Source organism: Leucopleurus acutus (assembly GCF_964270905.1).
Source record: "Leucopleurus acutus genome assembly, chromosome: 9".
NCBI lineage: Eukaryota > Metazoa > Chordata > Mammalia > Artiodactyla > Delphinidae > Leucopleurus > Leucopleurus acutus.
Window position 1 is genome coordinate 60,611,376 of NC_139144.1, and position 14,799 is coordinate 60,626,174.

General features: G+C 40.7%; 1 protein-coding gene across 1 annotated transcript in view; it reads right to left on the minus strand.

Moving 5' to 3' along the window:
- The window catches only part of HIBADH (3-hydroxyisobutyrate dehydrogenase), a 104,809-nt gene extending 98,640 nt beyond the window's left edge, over nucleotides 1–6,169 (minus strand). The window contains exon 1 of the mRNA XM_082846552.1: nucleotides 6,001–6,169. Within this exon, the coding sequence (XP_082702678.1) occupies nucleotides 6,001–6,091 (91 nt within the window). The 5' untranslated portion in view covers nucleotides 6,092–6,169. The remainder of the gene's footprint in view (nucleotides 1–6,000) is intronic.
- Nucleotides 6,170–14,799: the final 8,630 nt, after the last annotated feature.

The following is a 14,799-nucleotide window of genomic DNA, read 5'->3' on the forward strand; positions in this document are numbered from 1 at the left end:
ATTACAGAAGAAAAGGACAGTGACCTTAAAAACAAAGCAACAGAAACTATCCAAAACAAAACACAGAAAAAAGAATTTAAAAAATAAAAAGAACATTAGTGAGCAGTGAGACAGCTTCAACCAGCCAAACACACAGCGAAATTGGAGTCCTCAAATGAGAGGAGAGCAAAGTGGGGACAAGAAAAATATGTGAAGAACTAATGGGAAAAATTTCCAAATTTGATGAAAACCATAAACCCCATGCATCCAAGCTCAGTGAACCCCAACACAAGAAACATGAAGAAAACTATACCAAGACACATCATAATCAAAATGCTCAAAAGCAACTGGCAGAAAAAAGACATTATGTACAAAGGAACAAAGATAAGAATGAAGGCAGATTTCCTGTCAGAAACAAAGCCAGTGAGAAAACAGGAGAGCATCATCTTTAAAGAACTGAAACAAAAAACAACTGTCAAGATAGGAATCTATCTAGCCAGTGAAACTGTACAATTATAGATGTTTGAGTATGTAGAGAGGCATGAGGAAACTGATGGGGGAGGGGTGAATGCATACATTCACTGTCTTGATTGTGATGATGGTTTGATGGTTTCACAGGTATATACACGTCAAAACTCATCAAACTGTAAATGTTAAACAGGTGCAAACTGTAAATGTTAAACAGGTGCAGTTTATTGTAAGTCAACTATATTACAATAAAGCTGTTTTTAAAGAGTCAACATGTTTACAGAAAAAACAAACAAGAGAAAACATTTCTCAATCTAAAGATACTAAAGTGATATATCAACCGAATGCAACGCGTGAAGTTTGAATGGATCTGGATTTGGGTGTTGGGGGTGAAAGTCTTATGACATTCTAAGGAAAATTATGAAATTTTAAATATGAGCTGTATATTAGGATGATACCAGGGAAGTGCTAATTGTCTTAGGTAATGGTAATATGGTTATGTAGGAGACAGTCCTTCTTAGGAGATTCACACTGAATCATTTAGGGTTTAAAGTGTCATAGTGTCTGCATTTTAATTTCAAATGATACAGGTGGGATATGAATATACTTGGAAAGAAATAAAGCAAATATGGCAAAAGGCTGGTTACCAACCGTTGACACTGAGCAAAGAGTACACAGATGTTCATGGCATTATTCTTTCAATACTTTGAAATTGTTCATAATAAAACAAGGGGGAAAAACTTAGCACATCTCAAAAAAAAATCACAAACATGACAAAACACAAATAACTAGGAAGAACACTTGCAACACACGATAGAAATAGGGATACTTTACTATATATGCAAATAACTTTAAAATCTGGAAGAAAAATGTAAATAATCCATTGTTTTAAAGTATGCCAAAATCACAAAATGACAGTTAACATAAAATATTAAAAAAAACTTTGAAAAAATGCTCAACTTCTGTCATAACTAGAGTAATGCAAAACAAAGCAATGTAATACCATTTTCACCTATCAGCTGGACAAATGTGTTTCTTTGATAAACTCACACCTGGTTAGAAAGGACTGATAAAACATATACTCTCATACACTGTAGAATTGTATTTTATGTCATCCTTTTAGAGAGCAATTTGAAAAAAGGATCTACATTTGAATTTTATTATAAAATTTAAATTTAAAATGTACATACTCTTTGACCCAGTAATTCCATTTGCAGGAATTTATACTATACGTAAGGGGTCAGCACACTTTTTCTTAAAGGGTGAGGGGGTAAACAATTTCAGTTTGGGGCCACAAGGCCTCTGTCACAACTATTCAACTCATCCACTATAGTTTTAAAACAGCCATACACAATATAAAAACAAGTGGCTGTGCTTGTTTTCCAATATAATTTTATTTACAAAAACAGGGACCCAGCTATTGGGCCACAGTTTGCTGACCTCTACTACATATAAACTCTGAACAACACAAAAATATAGTTTACTATAGGAATGTTTGTAACAACAGAAACATTATAAATAACTAAATACACATTATTAACAGGGTACTTAATTTATAATAACTAAATATACATTAACAAGGTACTTGATATTTCATAGAAAATCAATACAATGAAATAGTATGTAATGTTCAAAAGAATGTGATATATCTATCTAAAAGTATAAGGAAAAAAATCTCCAGGACATGTTATTAAGTGAAAAAAAGCAAGACGCAGAGCATTATATATAATAACATACAGTATATGAGAAAAAAGAATACATATGCATTAAACGTTTTTAAGTTTCTGTAAGATGCTTAAGAAACAGCAGTTCCAGCTAGAAAGTTGGACTGATGGGTCAGAGTTAGAGAAAAGACTCTTACTTTTCATTTTATAATCTTTTGAGTTTTTACCATGTGCATATAACTTTTATGACTACTTTTATAATAAATGAAATAAATAAATTGGCACACAGTGAGTGTTTAATAGTGTTATATGAATGAATTACTAACTAGAGAGAGCTTTCATCAAATGAGGATAAAAGTCAGTGCTGAAGCAAGAGTAAAGATAGTGATAAAGTGGATCCATCAAAGGTAATTTGTATTGCAGCAACCATTAAGCAAACGCTGCAGGTTGACTCTCCAATAACCTTTCCTCCCAGACCTATGGTGAAGTTCCAAATTACCTAAACCAATTATGGTACCTGCATCTCTCTGCAAATGACTGTTCACAGATTGGCAGCCCTAAGTAAAAGATTTAGAAAAATCTTTTTAGAAAAATCTGTGAAAAATCAGAGTATGTAATAGGAAATGAACTAGAGATAAAAGAAAAGATTGTATCTAATCAGCAAACTCTTGTGACTCTCCGTAACACTACTTAAGCGGCAGCCAGGAGGAAGAAGAAACTAGCCAGAAAATTTGGCAAAGTTAATTTCTAAATATACAGATGTAAATTTACAGATTATGACCTTTTCTCCAATGGGACATGGACAAAGTTATCCATATCTTGGTAACATGAAGTGCCACCAAAAACCAGGCGACTCTAGGTTTCAAAATGCAAAAATTGGTAATAGGTTAATTATTTTACACTTCTAAAAGTTTTTTTTCTCTCATCAAAGTAATTCATTGTAGAAAACTGAAAAATACGAAAAAGTATAAAGTCATAAGGGAAAAAGTTAATCTCACTACACAAAAATAATCAGTTAGCATTTTGTATAGCCCTTCCAGTCTTCTGAATGCATTTTTTCATTATGAGACTCTATACTGCATACACAACTTTGTGTCCTACTTTATCACATATTACATCATAAGCATTCTTTTTGCTTTAATGCTAAGAGTTACTAAACTAAGGGTAATGACTTACTCTATAAAGGCCTTTATTAGTTGGGTCAAGTTATTTTAGAAATACAGTTGACCCTTGAACCATGAGTGGGGTTGGGGCACTGACGCTCCTCACAAAATCCAAGTATAATTTACAGTTGGCCCTGCACAACCTGCTCCAATCTGCAGGTTAAACCAACTGTAGTACAAATTTATTGAAAAAAATCCATGCATAAGCTGACCCATGCAGTTCAAACCCATTTTGTTCAAAGGTCAACTGTATTCTCCTTATGCAATTTCACAAGTTTGAGGTCAACTTTTGGTCCCCAGAACCATGTGCAGCTTTTCAGAGTTTCATGTGCAACCCTAGAAGCTAATGTAAAGAGGGAAAAAATGGCATATATTTGATTTATACAACGAGTTATGCTGTTTTGAAGGCAGAGTTCGTACACACACAAAGAGGCAATAATGAAAAAGAACTGTACTCCCATTTCTGTCTATAATGCTGGCTAATTTTCCCACTCCACTTTTGGTCAGGTGGTCGCTTTAAGATGATCTGTTACAAATTATTTTTCCTTGTACTTGTTAGTGAACCAAATGACTGTAGAGGGTCAACATCTGTCATTTTTTTGTCTGTACAAAGAAGTCTGAAACTAAATTTAATTACCTTTTAAGATAAAACATAAAACTTACTTTTATTAAATGGTGATGAAATAGTAATGTATGAAAAAAATAGTAATGTATGTTTAGTTTAATAGTTCTCAATTTTCTATTTCCTTTTCAATGCTTTAAATATTTTAAAAGTAAGACATGCTATTACCAGCAACTTTTAGATGTCATTTTTTTCAAGCTGTAAATAACTGTATAGATCTTTATAATATTACCCTCCATATGATATAAACATCTTAAACATACCATGGAGACAAACATCCCACAGAATTCAGATCACTAAATGTTACTATTTGAACACAGTTCTTTTTCTTAATGTCCCTAGACTCCAAACTGGCACATAATTTTTCTTTTAAGACTCCAACATCAAAAAAGTTAACACTTTTGTAGTAAATTAAAATTAACAAAAATGTTTAAAACAATTCCACAGAGTAAAAACAATTACTGAAGCATTTTAAACAATCATCACACACAAAAAATAATTTTTTTAATTTGTCATAAATCTATATTCTTACAATGTATTTGGGTCAAAGAACAAGATTATATGCCAAAGTAGTCTACCAGCATTTCAAGGTAGGCCTTTCCAGTCTACAGAAGCATTTATTATAGTCACAGGCCTCAGACTCTTCTTCCATAAATTTTAAGAACTTTCCTGTAACTCTAAAAGGTACTTCAAGGGTTCATTAAAATACCGTTAGAACACCTTGTAAAACCACTAAACAGCACGTATGTCTTCCTTGACTAATCAAAACTGAAAGAATTGTGCATTCATGTGAAAACTGGTGCTACGTTTACTACTGCAGAAGAGTGATTTTTTTTAAGTATCTCCAATGTAGGAGGCATTTTTTGTAGTTCAATACATGTAGCTCAAACAGTGGTTACACTCAAGTTTGGCAATTTCTGTGAGTTTGTATCTCATTACTGTGATTCTGTATCAGACATCTGTTCTCTCCCATCATATGGAGCTTTCCCTTTTAAAGCCAGAGAGGAAATTCACTCTTCTGCTTAGATTTTTACTGACGGGGAGGAAGGGAAGCTGTTAAGAACTCAATTCCCAGCCTTTTTTTTTAAAGTAAAGATCAGAAAAAATTAATACCAAGGCTTTTTCAATCTCCCAAGTATGAGAGTGCTAAATAGTGCATTTTCAAAACTAAAAATTTTACAGGAAGACAATGGCAGTTTCCCCACAAATCAACCTATTTTCCAATTAAAGAGGAATCCTGCTGTAGAAGAAAAGTGCAGGAATCATAAAGAATCAAGGACTACTTTCTAGATCCTGCTGTAATATCCTAATTCACTTATCCAAGGGGCTTTAGGTTCTTCCATCTGAAAAATGAAAGATTAGTTCTCTGTGGGTCTAAAAACTGCCTCTTCCTAAATCGATGGTTAGCTTCCATAACTTATAATGATATGAGGGGTGGGAGGGGACGGAAGCAGGATAGGTTCAGGCCACAATTTTGAGAACGTTGAAAGTATTCTGGTTAATAATTTGACAGAAGTGTCATCTTCAGGTAGCCCAGTTACAGAGAAGCGGTGGAAGCCCGCCTGGCTGGTCAAGGGTGACTTAAAACTTTGCTGGAAAGACTGATCACCTGATTCGTAAGACTTCACTTGTGTAAAAACATCAGAAACAATTAAGGTGATTACAACAAAAATCAGGGCTGCGGCCGGAGAGCGCGCCCACCCGGGGCGCTGCAAGGCCAGCCAGCGCTGCAAGGCCAGGGGTCGCTGGGGTGGGTAAGGGGTAGCCCCTGGGGCTGGGCCCTCCAATTGTCCTCAAAGCCCTAACTCCAAAGAAGCAGGACTCGGACCCAAATACTCCTCTCTCTACCCCAAGCTCTTCCCATTCCTTCCTAAGTCCCAAAAGGACGCCGAACCCCATTCATCTAGATCTGGGTGGGGAGAATGGGGGGAAGCACTAGTGGCGCGGGCCGCAGAAGAGGCCAGGCCTTGGAACCAGTCAAAATGTTGGGTTTTAAGCCCCGATCCAACCGCAGCGCCTCCGGTGAAAAGACCTCTTCAGCCATCAGGGAGCGCGAAGCGGGCGGCCGGAGGAGGGACTGGGGAAGAAGGCGCGAGGTCCTTACCCGCTGCAAGGCTGGCCACTGCCGGTTGCTGCCGGCGGCTCCAGTACCGGAGGCCGGAGGCGGCTCCACGGAGCCGTAAGGAGGCTGCCATGCTGCCCCCGCCCCGCCTCCCCACGGTGACCTCCGCGGCTCCCAGCTCACCCACTGACTGCTAGGGTGCGTGGTGCGGCGGGCGGGATCGGCTGCGGCGTGGGGCCGCATGCGCACGCGCTCTGCCGCTCGGGGCGGGCACCTACCCGCGAGGGGAGGAGCGCGGCCCCGAGAGGCGCGGCCCGGCGGGACATAGGACGTCAATCCCCTTACGGACAGGGAATCAGACCAATCAGAATTCCCACATCCTCCGCCCTTTGCGAACCACGAATAGGAGGCCTTCTCGGAGTAGCACATCCGGCGCCCTGACCCCGCCCCCAAGTTCCTCCCTCATTTACAGACTGAGGGCTGGAGTCTCCTTGTTTACCAAAACGCAAAGGGTTTGTGGGAGGCGGCGGCTGTCACTCACGAACGCCTCCTTGGAGCATCTGACCCTCAGAACCGCCCCCTTGGAGTGTTGTAACTGCATGTGTTGCTTCCTTGCAGTCAAGGGCATAACTTTGACTCGCGGCAGCTGCTGCAATAGTTAAGCAAGGGCAGAAATTCCCAGTCTTTACAAGTACAGGGATCTACTTTTAACCTCAGTAAAACGTGGGTCTCTTGATGTTAGCATTTGTATTTTTAGTGTCTGTTCGTTGAGAAACATTCACAAAAATCTACCATGAATGCAATAAGTGTTTAAAATTATTTGATTTTATTTTACCCAAAAGTTTCTCCATGAACTTGAAAAATTGTAGGAAAACATCTTAATATTGTTTTCTTTGAAGGATAGAATTGCTAGAAACTTGCACTCTCTATTCCAGTATATATTCCTCTAATGTTTGAAAATCCTGCATCCATTTCATAAGTAAAAACTAAAGGTAAATGAAAATGCAGAAGGTAATGTATATGTATGTGTGTCAGAGAGAAGGAGACATTTCATTCATTTCTTGTATCTGTGCTTGGTGTACATATTTGAATCTTTGAACCCTTGGGCGATAGTTAGCCGGGTTCTCATCCTCTCTGAGCCCATGAAAGGGTTGGGAGCCATGGGCACACCAAAGAAAGACTTGCAGTTTTTACGGAAAGGTAGTACAGGAGGAAAGAGTGAGGAGTGGCTAGGGCAATAGGAACCACTCCCCTGAATTCATTTTATTTATTCACGTGCCTAGGTTGTTCTTAACCTTTTAATCTGAGTAGCAGAATCAACAGAGTTGACTTTAACCTTTTTTAACCTCTGCCCAGTCACTCACAGGTGTTGAAAGTACCTTAAGGAATTGGATAATTTCCAAGGAGCCTCTCTCAGTGTTCTTGACATGCTAGCAATGTTTCCAAAAACTGGTTCAGAGTGCAAGATCCGCATTTGTAACTGATAGAGAAACAATTTCCTTCTTCTTCTTTCTCTCCACCCTAACCCTCTACTCCACACAAACCAAAACCAGAGGAAAGGAGGAAGACAAGGAAGAAAAAATTATTTCAGGTATTGGGGACAGTCTCCTAGATTTGGGTCCCTGCCCAAATCTATTTATTGCTTTCTGGAGCATTTCCTACCTGATCCTCTCTTCCTGGTTTATTGAGTTTTAGCTGGAATAGACCTCCTGCAACCAATAAATATAGCCCTACAGGTTTCTATAATTAACTGCTGAAATGCTGTCTGCCTTTCAACTATGTGAACCTACATAGCAGAGCTATTTACAACACAGGCCGACATACCAATTGATCTCCCAGCTCCTAAGGTTTATATCCCTATCCTCTTGAGATTTTATATCCGATCAGGTGATTTTTGTCATTTTTATTGTGAGCTACTGTTTTTGTTTCTCTAGGTTGTTTACAGGGCTCTCCTCTCGAACATGAATATTTCTTTACAAAAGTCTGCCTCTTATGAACAGCATTCTCCTAGGACTGGAAGGGGAGAGAAGAAGGAACTCAGAAAGTAGAGGAAGCAGAGATAAAGCTGCACATGAGGCCTTTTCAATTTGCTTTTCTTAAAAAACAAAACAAAACAAAACAGATGTGCTGGCTTTGAAAAGGGAGTGAGCAGCATTGAAAGTTTGATGATGTTGGCTCAACTAGGACCAGGGGATAAGTTACAATTTCTCCATATTCCTACATCATGTGTTTTAAATGTCTCCTCATGGTAGCCCTATATTGATTCATAAATTAAGGCTCTAAGATTTTCATAAAAGTTTTCTCATAAGTATTATGATTTTTTTAAGTAACTGTTACTATTTGAAGATGCTTACAGATCTTATTGGATCTGAAAAGGCAGTTACTCCTTACGGCTGGCTTTAGTTGATTGCCTTCCTGATGTCTTTGTTGGAAAGGCCCTGTAACTTCTCCCTAAGTCACTGCCAAGTAGTTTTGCTTGAAATTGTGTTTCAACGCATTATAGGCTCTTTACTTCTGCTTCTGGGAAGAAGTAGTGGATATATATTTCTCTGTTCCTCCCACTAAGTACAACAAAACTCTGGACATTATATCTAAAATAAACATAATGAAACTGAGTCCCTCTAAAACCAAATTCCCTTAGTAAGTCTATGATTAATCTCTCTACGCAAACCTTTATTCCCTTTCTTGTCCCACCCCTGTACCCCTCAAGATTGAGGAGTATCAAAGAAAAAGGAGGGGGACTTCCCTGGTGGCACAGTGGTTAGGAATCCGCCTGCCAATGCAGGGGACAGGGGTTTGATCCCTGGTGTGGGAGGATCCCACATGCCGTGGAGCCACTAAGCCCGTGCCCACAACTACTGAGCCCGCGAGCCACAACTACTGAAGCCCACGCACCTAGAGCCCGAGCTCGGCAACAAGAGAAGCCACCGCAATGAGAAGCCCATGCACCACGTCGAAGCGTAGCCCCTGCTTGCCACAACTAGAGAAAGCCCGTGTGCTGCAGCAAAGATGCAAAGCAGCCAGAAATAAATAAATATAAATAAATTTATAAGATAAAGATACAAATAAATAAATAAAAAAGAAAAAGGGGGGTTTGAAACTGATCAGGACCCTGAGGGGCCTTCCCAGGTACAAAAGCCCCTCTATGTCTTCCATTTCTTGTTTGTAGGAAAAAAGGCTTTAGTCTCCTAGGTCTTTCCTGTGTTCCAAAGACCAGGCTCAAGCAGTTAATGATTAGGACTGTAGAATCACAGGACTCCCTCCTAAAGGGATATAGATAACAATCTGATGCATACCTTTAAGTTGCTCTACAGACGCTGAGACCTTCACCCAGGTGGAGGATGGTGACTACACCCTGACGGCAAGCAGGTAGACCCCAGACTGGTTGGGATCAGAAAGCTGAGATTCCCAAAACGTCATCTTGTTATTTCACCATCAACTGATCAGAAGAAGCTGGTCATGCGTTCCACAGCCCTCTACTCTAACTGTCTTTAAAAACCCTTGCCTGAAAGCCATTGAGAAGCTCAAGTCTTTCTGAGCATGAGCTGCCCATTCTACTTGCTTGGCACCCTGCAGATAAACCCTCACTTTTGCTGCAAACACCCACCCAAGTCAGAGTTTGGCTTTCCGCACTGTGGGCACACAAGCCCTTGCTCTGTAACAATAAGAAGATTCTGAAAGGTGGAGAAAAGAAGGCATACCAGCTAGAGACCACAGGGTCCAAAGAGGAACACAGGTAAGTTCTTGGGTTTTCATTTAGCCTTTTATATCACATACTAGGTACTGGAGAACCCAAAAACCGTAAACCCAAAATTGCTAAGAGGCACAAACCAAAATGCCCCAGGAAAAGGCTACTCTCTTTAGCCAACGGACCAAAAAGGGGCAGCCTAGCAAGACAGATAACCTTCAGAAAATAATCACACTACTGTAGACAAACACTGCATCATAAAAACCTATGGTCCCACTCCCACCCATGCCGGCAAAGGCCAGGTGAGGAGCCCGCTTCCACACGCTAAAGGCCATAATGAGACACCTCAACATCCTAATGCCTCCGTCCCCCTACACCTCAGTCCCACTGGTGTGGTATCAGAGAAGGCCACGTAAAGAGCCAGGACTTTTCCCATTTCTGGATGGTAACAAGTACCTATCCACACATACTCCCCACACCCCTGTCCCCAAGGTGTCACTGGAGACCACATGGGGAGCCTGGACTTCCACCCCCAACTGACAGCAATGAGGTACCCCTCCCTCTCCTGGCTAGGGTGGAGTCAGAGTGGCCTAGCGGAGAGGCTGGACTTCCTCCACTACCCTCCCCACCATGGTGTCAGTGGAGGTCACATGGGGAATGCTCCTACCCCTCTTAGCTAGGGATGCGTCAGTGGAAGCCCAGTGAGGAGTTGCAACTGCCACTCCCACCTGCCAGTAATGAGGAGGCCCACCCCCACCCCATAGGTGTCAACAGAGGCAAAATAGGGAGCCTAGACTTCTATCCCCACCTGGCATTAACAAAGACAATGCCGTGGGACTTCCCTGGTGGTCTGGTAGGTAAGACTCCACTCTGCCAATGCAGGGGGCCCAGGTTTGATCCCTGGTTGGGGAACTAGATGCCTCATGCATGCCTCAACTAAGAGTCCGCAGGCTGCAACTAAGAAGTCTGCAGGCAGCAACTAAGAAGCCCGCATGCCGCAGCTAAAGATCCCACATGCCGCAACTAAGACCCAGTGCAGCCTAAATAAATAAATAAAGACAATGCCCTCCTCCATGCCCTTGCCAGAGCAGTGTCAGAAAAAGCCAGCTGAAAGAGGGGATTAAAATAAGATCCAGAGTGCCATAATATCTAAAACATCCAAGTTTCAATCAAAATCATTCATCACGGGCTTCCCTGGTGGCGCAGTGGTTGAGAGTCCGCCTGCCGATGCAGGGGACATGGGTTCGTGCCCTGGTCCGGGAAGATCCCACGTGCCGCAGAGCGGCTGGGCCCATGAGCCATGGCTGCTGAGCCTGCGCGTCCGGAGCCTGTGCTCCGCAACGGGAGAGGTCACAACGGTGAGAGGCCCACGTACCGCCAAAAAAATAAAAATAAAAAAATCATTCATCATACCAAGAACCAGGAGTTGTGTAAACTGATGAAAAGGAAAATGTCAATACAAAGGTGACACAAAAGTTAAAATTATCTGACAAATGTTTTAAAGCAGCCATCAGAAAAATACTGTGATGAGCGGTTAGAACACACTTGAAACAAATGGAAAAAAAAATAGTCTCAGCAAAGAAATAGAGGATGTAACAAAGAAATAAATGGAAATTTTAGAATTGAAGACTGTAATAACTGAAAAAAAAAATAAAACAGTGAACAGGAAGCTAGAACAATAGAAATTACCCAATCTCAACAACAGAGAGAAAATAGACGGAAAAAAAACCAAAACAACAAAACAAACAAAAAAACATGGTCTCGGGTGAACGTGACAACAAAAGATTTAACATTCATATCCTCAGAATCTGGGAAAGAGAGGAAAAAAGACTTTCCCAACAAGACCCATGCTATCTAATCATTTTTACATCTGTCCCCAAGCTATTATTCTTTTTCACTCACCTCCACGATAAAATGATATTATCTCCCTTGCCAGATCGCTCTGAACTCCCGGGTTCTCTCTCTCTCTCTCTTTCTCTCCCTTTCTTTTCCACCACAAGTTCTGGTATCCATTCTCTACCCCTTACTCTTTAGGACTCAGTTCTAAGTGACCTTCCTCGTACAAACTCCCAGTTATAAAATATTTCACAGGTATGAAATGTGCAGTGTGGGGAATATAGTCAATAACAGACCTTATGGTGACAGATGGTAACTAGATTTATCATGGTGATCATTTTGAAATGTATAGAAATATAGGATCACTATACTGTGCACTAGAAACTAGCATAGTGCTGTAGGTCAATTATGCTTCTAAAACAAAGTCATAGAAAAAGAGATCAGATTCGGGGTTACCAGAGGCAGGGGGTGGGGGGTCAGGGGAATTGGATGAAGGTAGTCAAAGGCATAAACTTCCAGTTATAAGATAAATAAGTACTAGGGATGTAATGCACATCTTGATAAATATAATTAACCCTACTGTATGATATATATGAAAGTTATTGAGAGTTAATCCTGAGTTCTCCTCACAAGGAAAAAAAATTTTTTTCTTTTTCTTCTATTTTGTATCTATATTAGATGACGGATGTTCACTAAACTTACTGTGGTCATCATTTCATGATGTATATAAGTCAAATCATTATGCTGTACACCTTAACCTTATACAGTGCTGTACGTCAATTATATCTCAATAAAACTGGAAGGAAAAAAATAAATTAATGACCTTCCTCAAGAAATTTTTTTTGGGGGGTGGGGGAACGGACAATAAGCAAGCAGTCAAGAAAATGATCGAGGGACTTCCCTGGTGGTCCAGTGGTTAAGAATCCACCTTGCAATGCAGGGAACTACGATCCCACATGCCGCGGGGCAACTAAGCCCTCGGGACACAACTACTGAGCTCCTGCGCCACAACTAGAGAGAAGCCCACGCACCACAAGGAAGAGCCCACATGCCGCAACAAAAAGATCCCGTGTGCTGCAACGAAGACCCGATGCAGCCAAAAAATAAAATAAACATTTAAAAAAAAGAAGAAAATGACAAAGTTTGGTTAAGAAACTATATCTAAAGGTACTTTCAAAAATTGTACCAGTTAGCATCAGGTTTAGCTAAATGAAACAGAAAGGCAAATGATAGCAGTCTGGTTTATCGTCACATAAAAGAAGTCTACATGTAGACAAACCAGGGTCATTATGGCAGCTCTGAGTTATCAAAAACCCAGGCTCCTCTTTTTGTTTTACTATCTAGCACTGGTTTCTAGCGTCATGATTACTTCACCATCCATGGTAGCTGCTGGTGATCACAGATAACAGGAAAGGAGGAGAAAAGGTAAAGGAAAGGGACATGCAGTGGACTGTCCTCATTTTCAGAATTCTTCCTTGTAAGTCCCACCCAACAATTTCCCTTCCCCACTGGCCAGAACTTATCACTTAGCCATTCTTAGCTGCAAAGAAAATTAGAAATGTAGTCTTTTAGCTGAATGGGGCAGGGCAGGGGTTCCGGGGTGGAGGGAGGTGGAAGGAGAATGGATTTGGAAAGACAATGACCAATCTTTGCCACAGGCAGTTTCAAAAATATTTTGGAATATAAAACATTGATAAAATAATCGAATTGTGTCCCAAATTGAGAGCATATCTAAATACATACTGTTACATTTGTTTAAATGGATTAGAGGGGCTTCCCTGGTGGCGCAATGGTTAAGAATCCTCCTGCCAATGCAGGGGACATGGGTTCCATCCCTGGTCTGGGAAGATCCCACATGCCACGGAGCAACTAAGCACATGCACCACGACTACTGAGCCTGCACTCTAGAGCCTGGGAGCCACAACTACTGAAGCCGGCGTGCCTAGAGCCCGTGCTCCGCAACAAGAGAAGCCACCACAATGGGGGGCCCGTGCACTGCAACAAAGAGTAACCCCCACTTACCACAACTAGAGAAAGCCTGTGTGCAGCAGTAAAGACCCAACACAGCCAAAAATAAATAAATTTATAAAAAATAAATAAGTAAATAAATGGATTAGAGTTTGTTACATATATACATATTTATCAATATGTATATGTATACACAGGTTAGTATATACATATACAACTCCTTGTTCTGGCATCTGAGAGGGCCTAGAAGCAATGATGTTCCAGTAGCAAAGAGCATACCTAGTACTTTGTGTTTTCCAGCTACATGTCTACCTTTGACTGTGGTGGTCAATAACTATCAAACCTTATAAATATGGACTACACAAGGTTATTGAATAAATTTAATTACAAAGGTAGGTACTATTTTTTTTTTTTAACTCAAAGAAGGATGAAAAGCTACAGAGTAACAACAATGGCTGTCAACCTCAGACAGTGATGGAGCAAATTAATACATGAACACGACTCTAGACAGGTTACTAAACTGGAGCTCCAAGCAAAATATGGTCCCTAAAATGTACTACAGTGCTTTTTTTTAAATTTAGTTTTTAAATGAAGTATAGTTGATTTACAATGTTGTGTTAATTTCTGCTGTACAGCATAGTGACTCAGTTATACACATACGTACATCCTTTTTTATATTCTTTTCCATTATGGTTTACCCCAAGATATTGAATATAGTTCCCTGTGCTATCAGTAGGACCTTGTTGTTTATCTATTCTATGTGTAATAGTTTTTTTTTGTTTTTGTTTTTGTTTTTTTGCGGTACGCAGGCCTCTCAATGTTGTGGCTTCTACCGTTGTGGAGCACAGGCTCCGGACGCGCAGGCTCAGCGGCCATGGCTCACGGGCCCAGCCGCTCTGCGGCATGTGGGATCTTCCCAGACTGGGGCACGAACCCGTGTCCCCTGCATCGGCAGGCGGACCCTCAACCACTGCGCCACCAGGGAAGCCCTATGTGTAATAGTTTGCATCTACTAACCCCAAACTCCCAGTCCATCCCTCCCCCACACCCCTCCCCTTTGGCAACCACAAGTCTGTTCTCTATGTCTGTGAGTCTGATTCTGTACAGTGCTTTTAAAAACTGGCATCAGAATGCCTTTGAACAAGTCATGCATTCACCAATATTCACGTCATATGCTTATATAACCCACTGGCCCTTTTGTGATTGAGGATGCAGCACATCACCTTTGTTCTATATCCAATATATCAATTATAACAAAAATAACAGCGGTTTTCGGTTTTACTTTTGTTTATTTAGTTTTGCTTAAGGCTATAATTACCAGAGACCCATGACATAATTTTGGTAGCCTT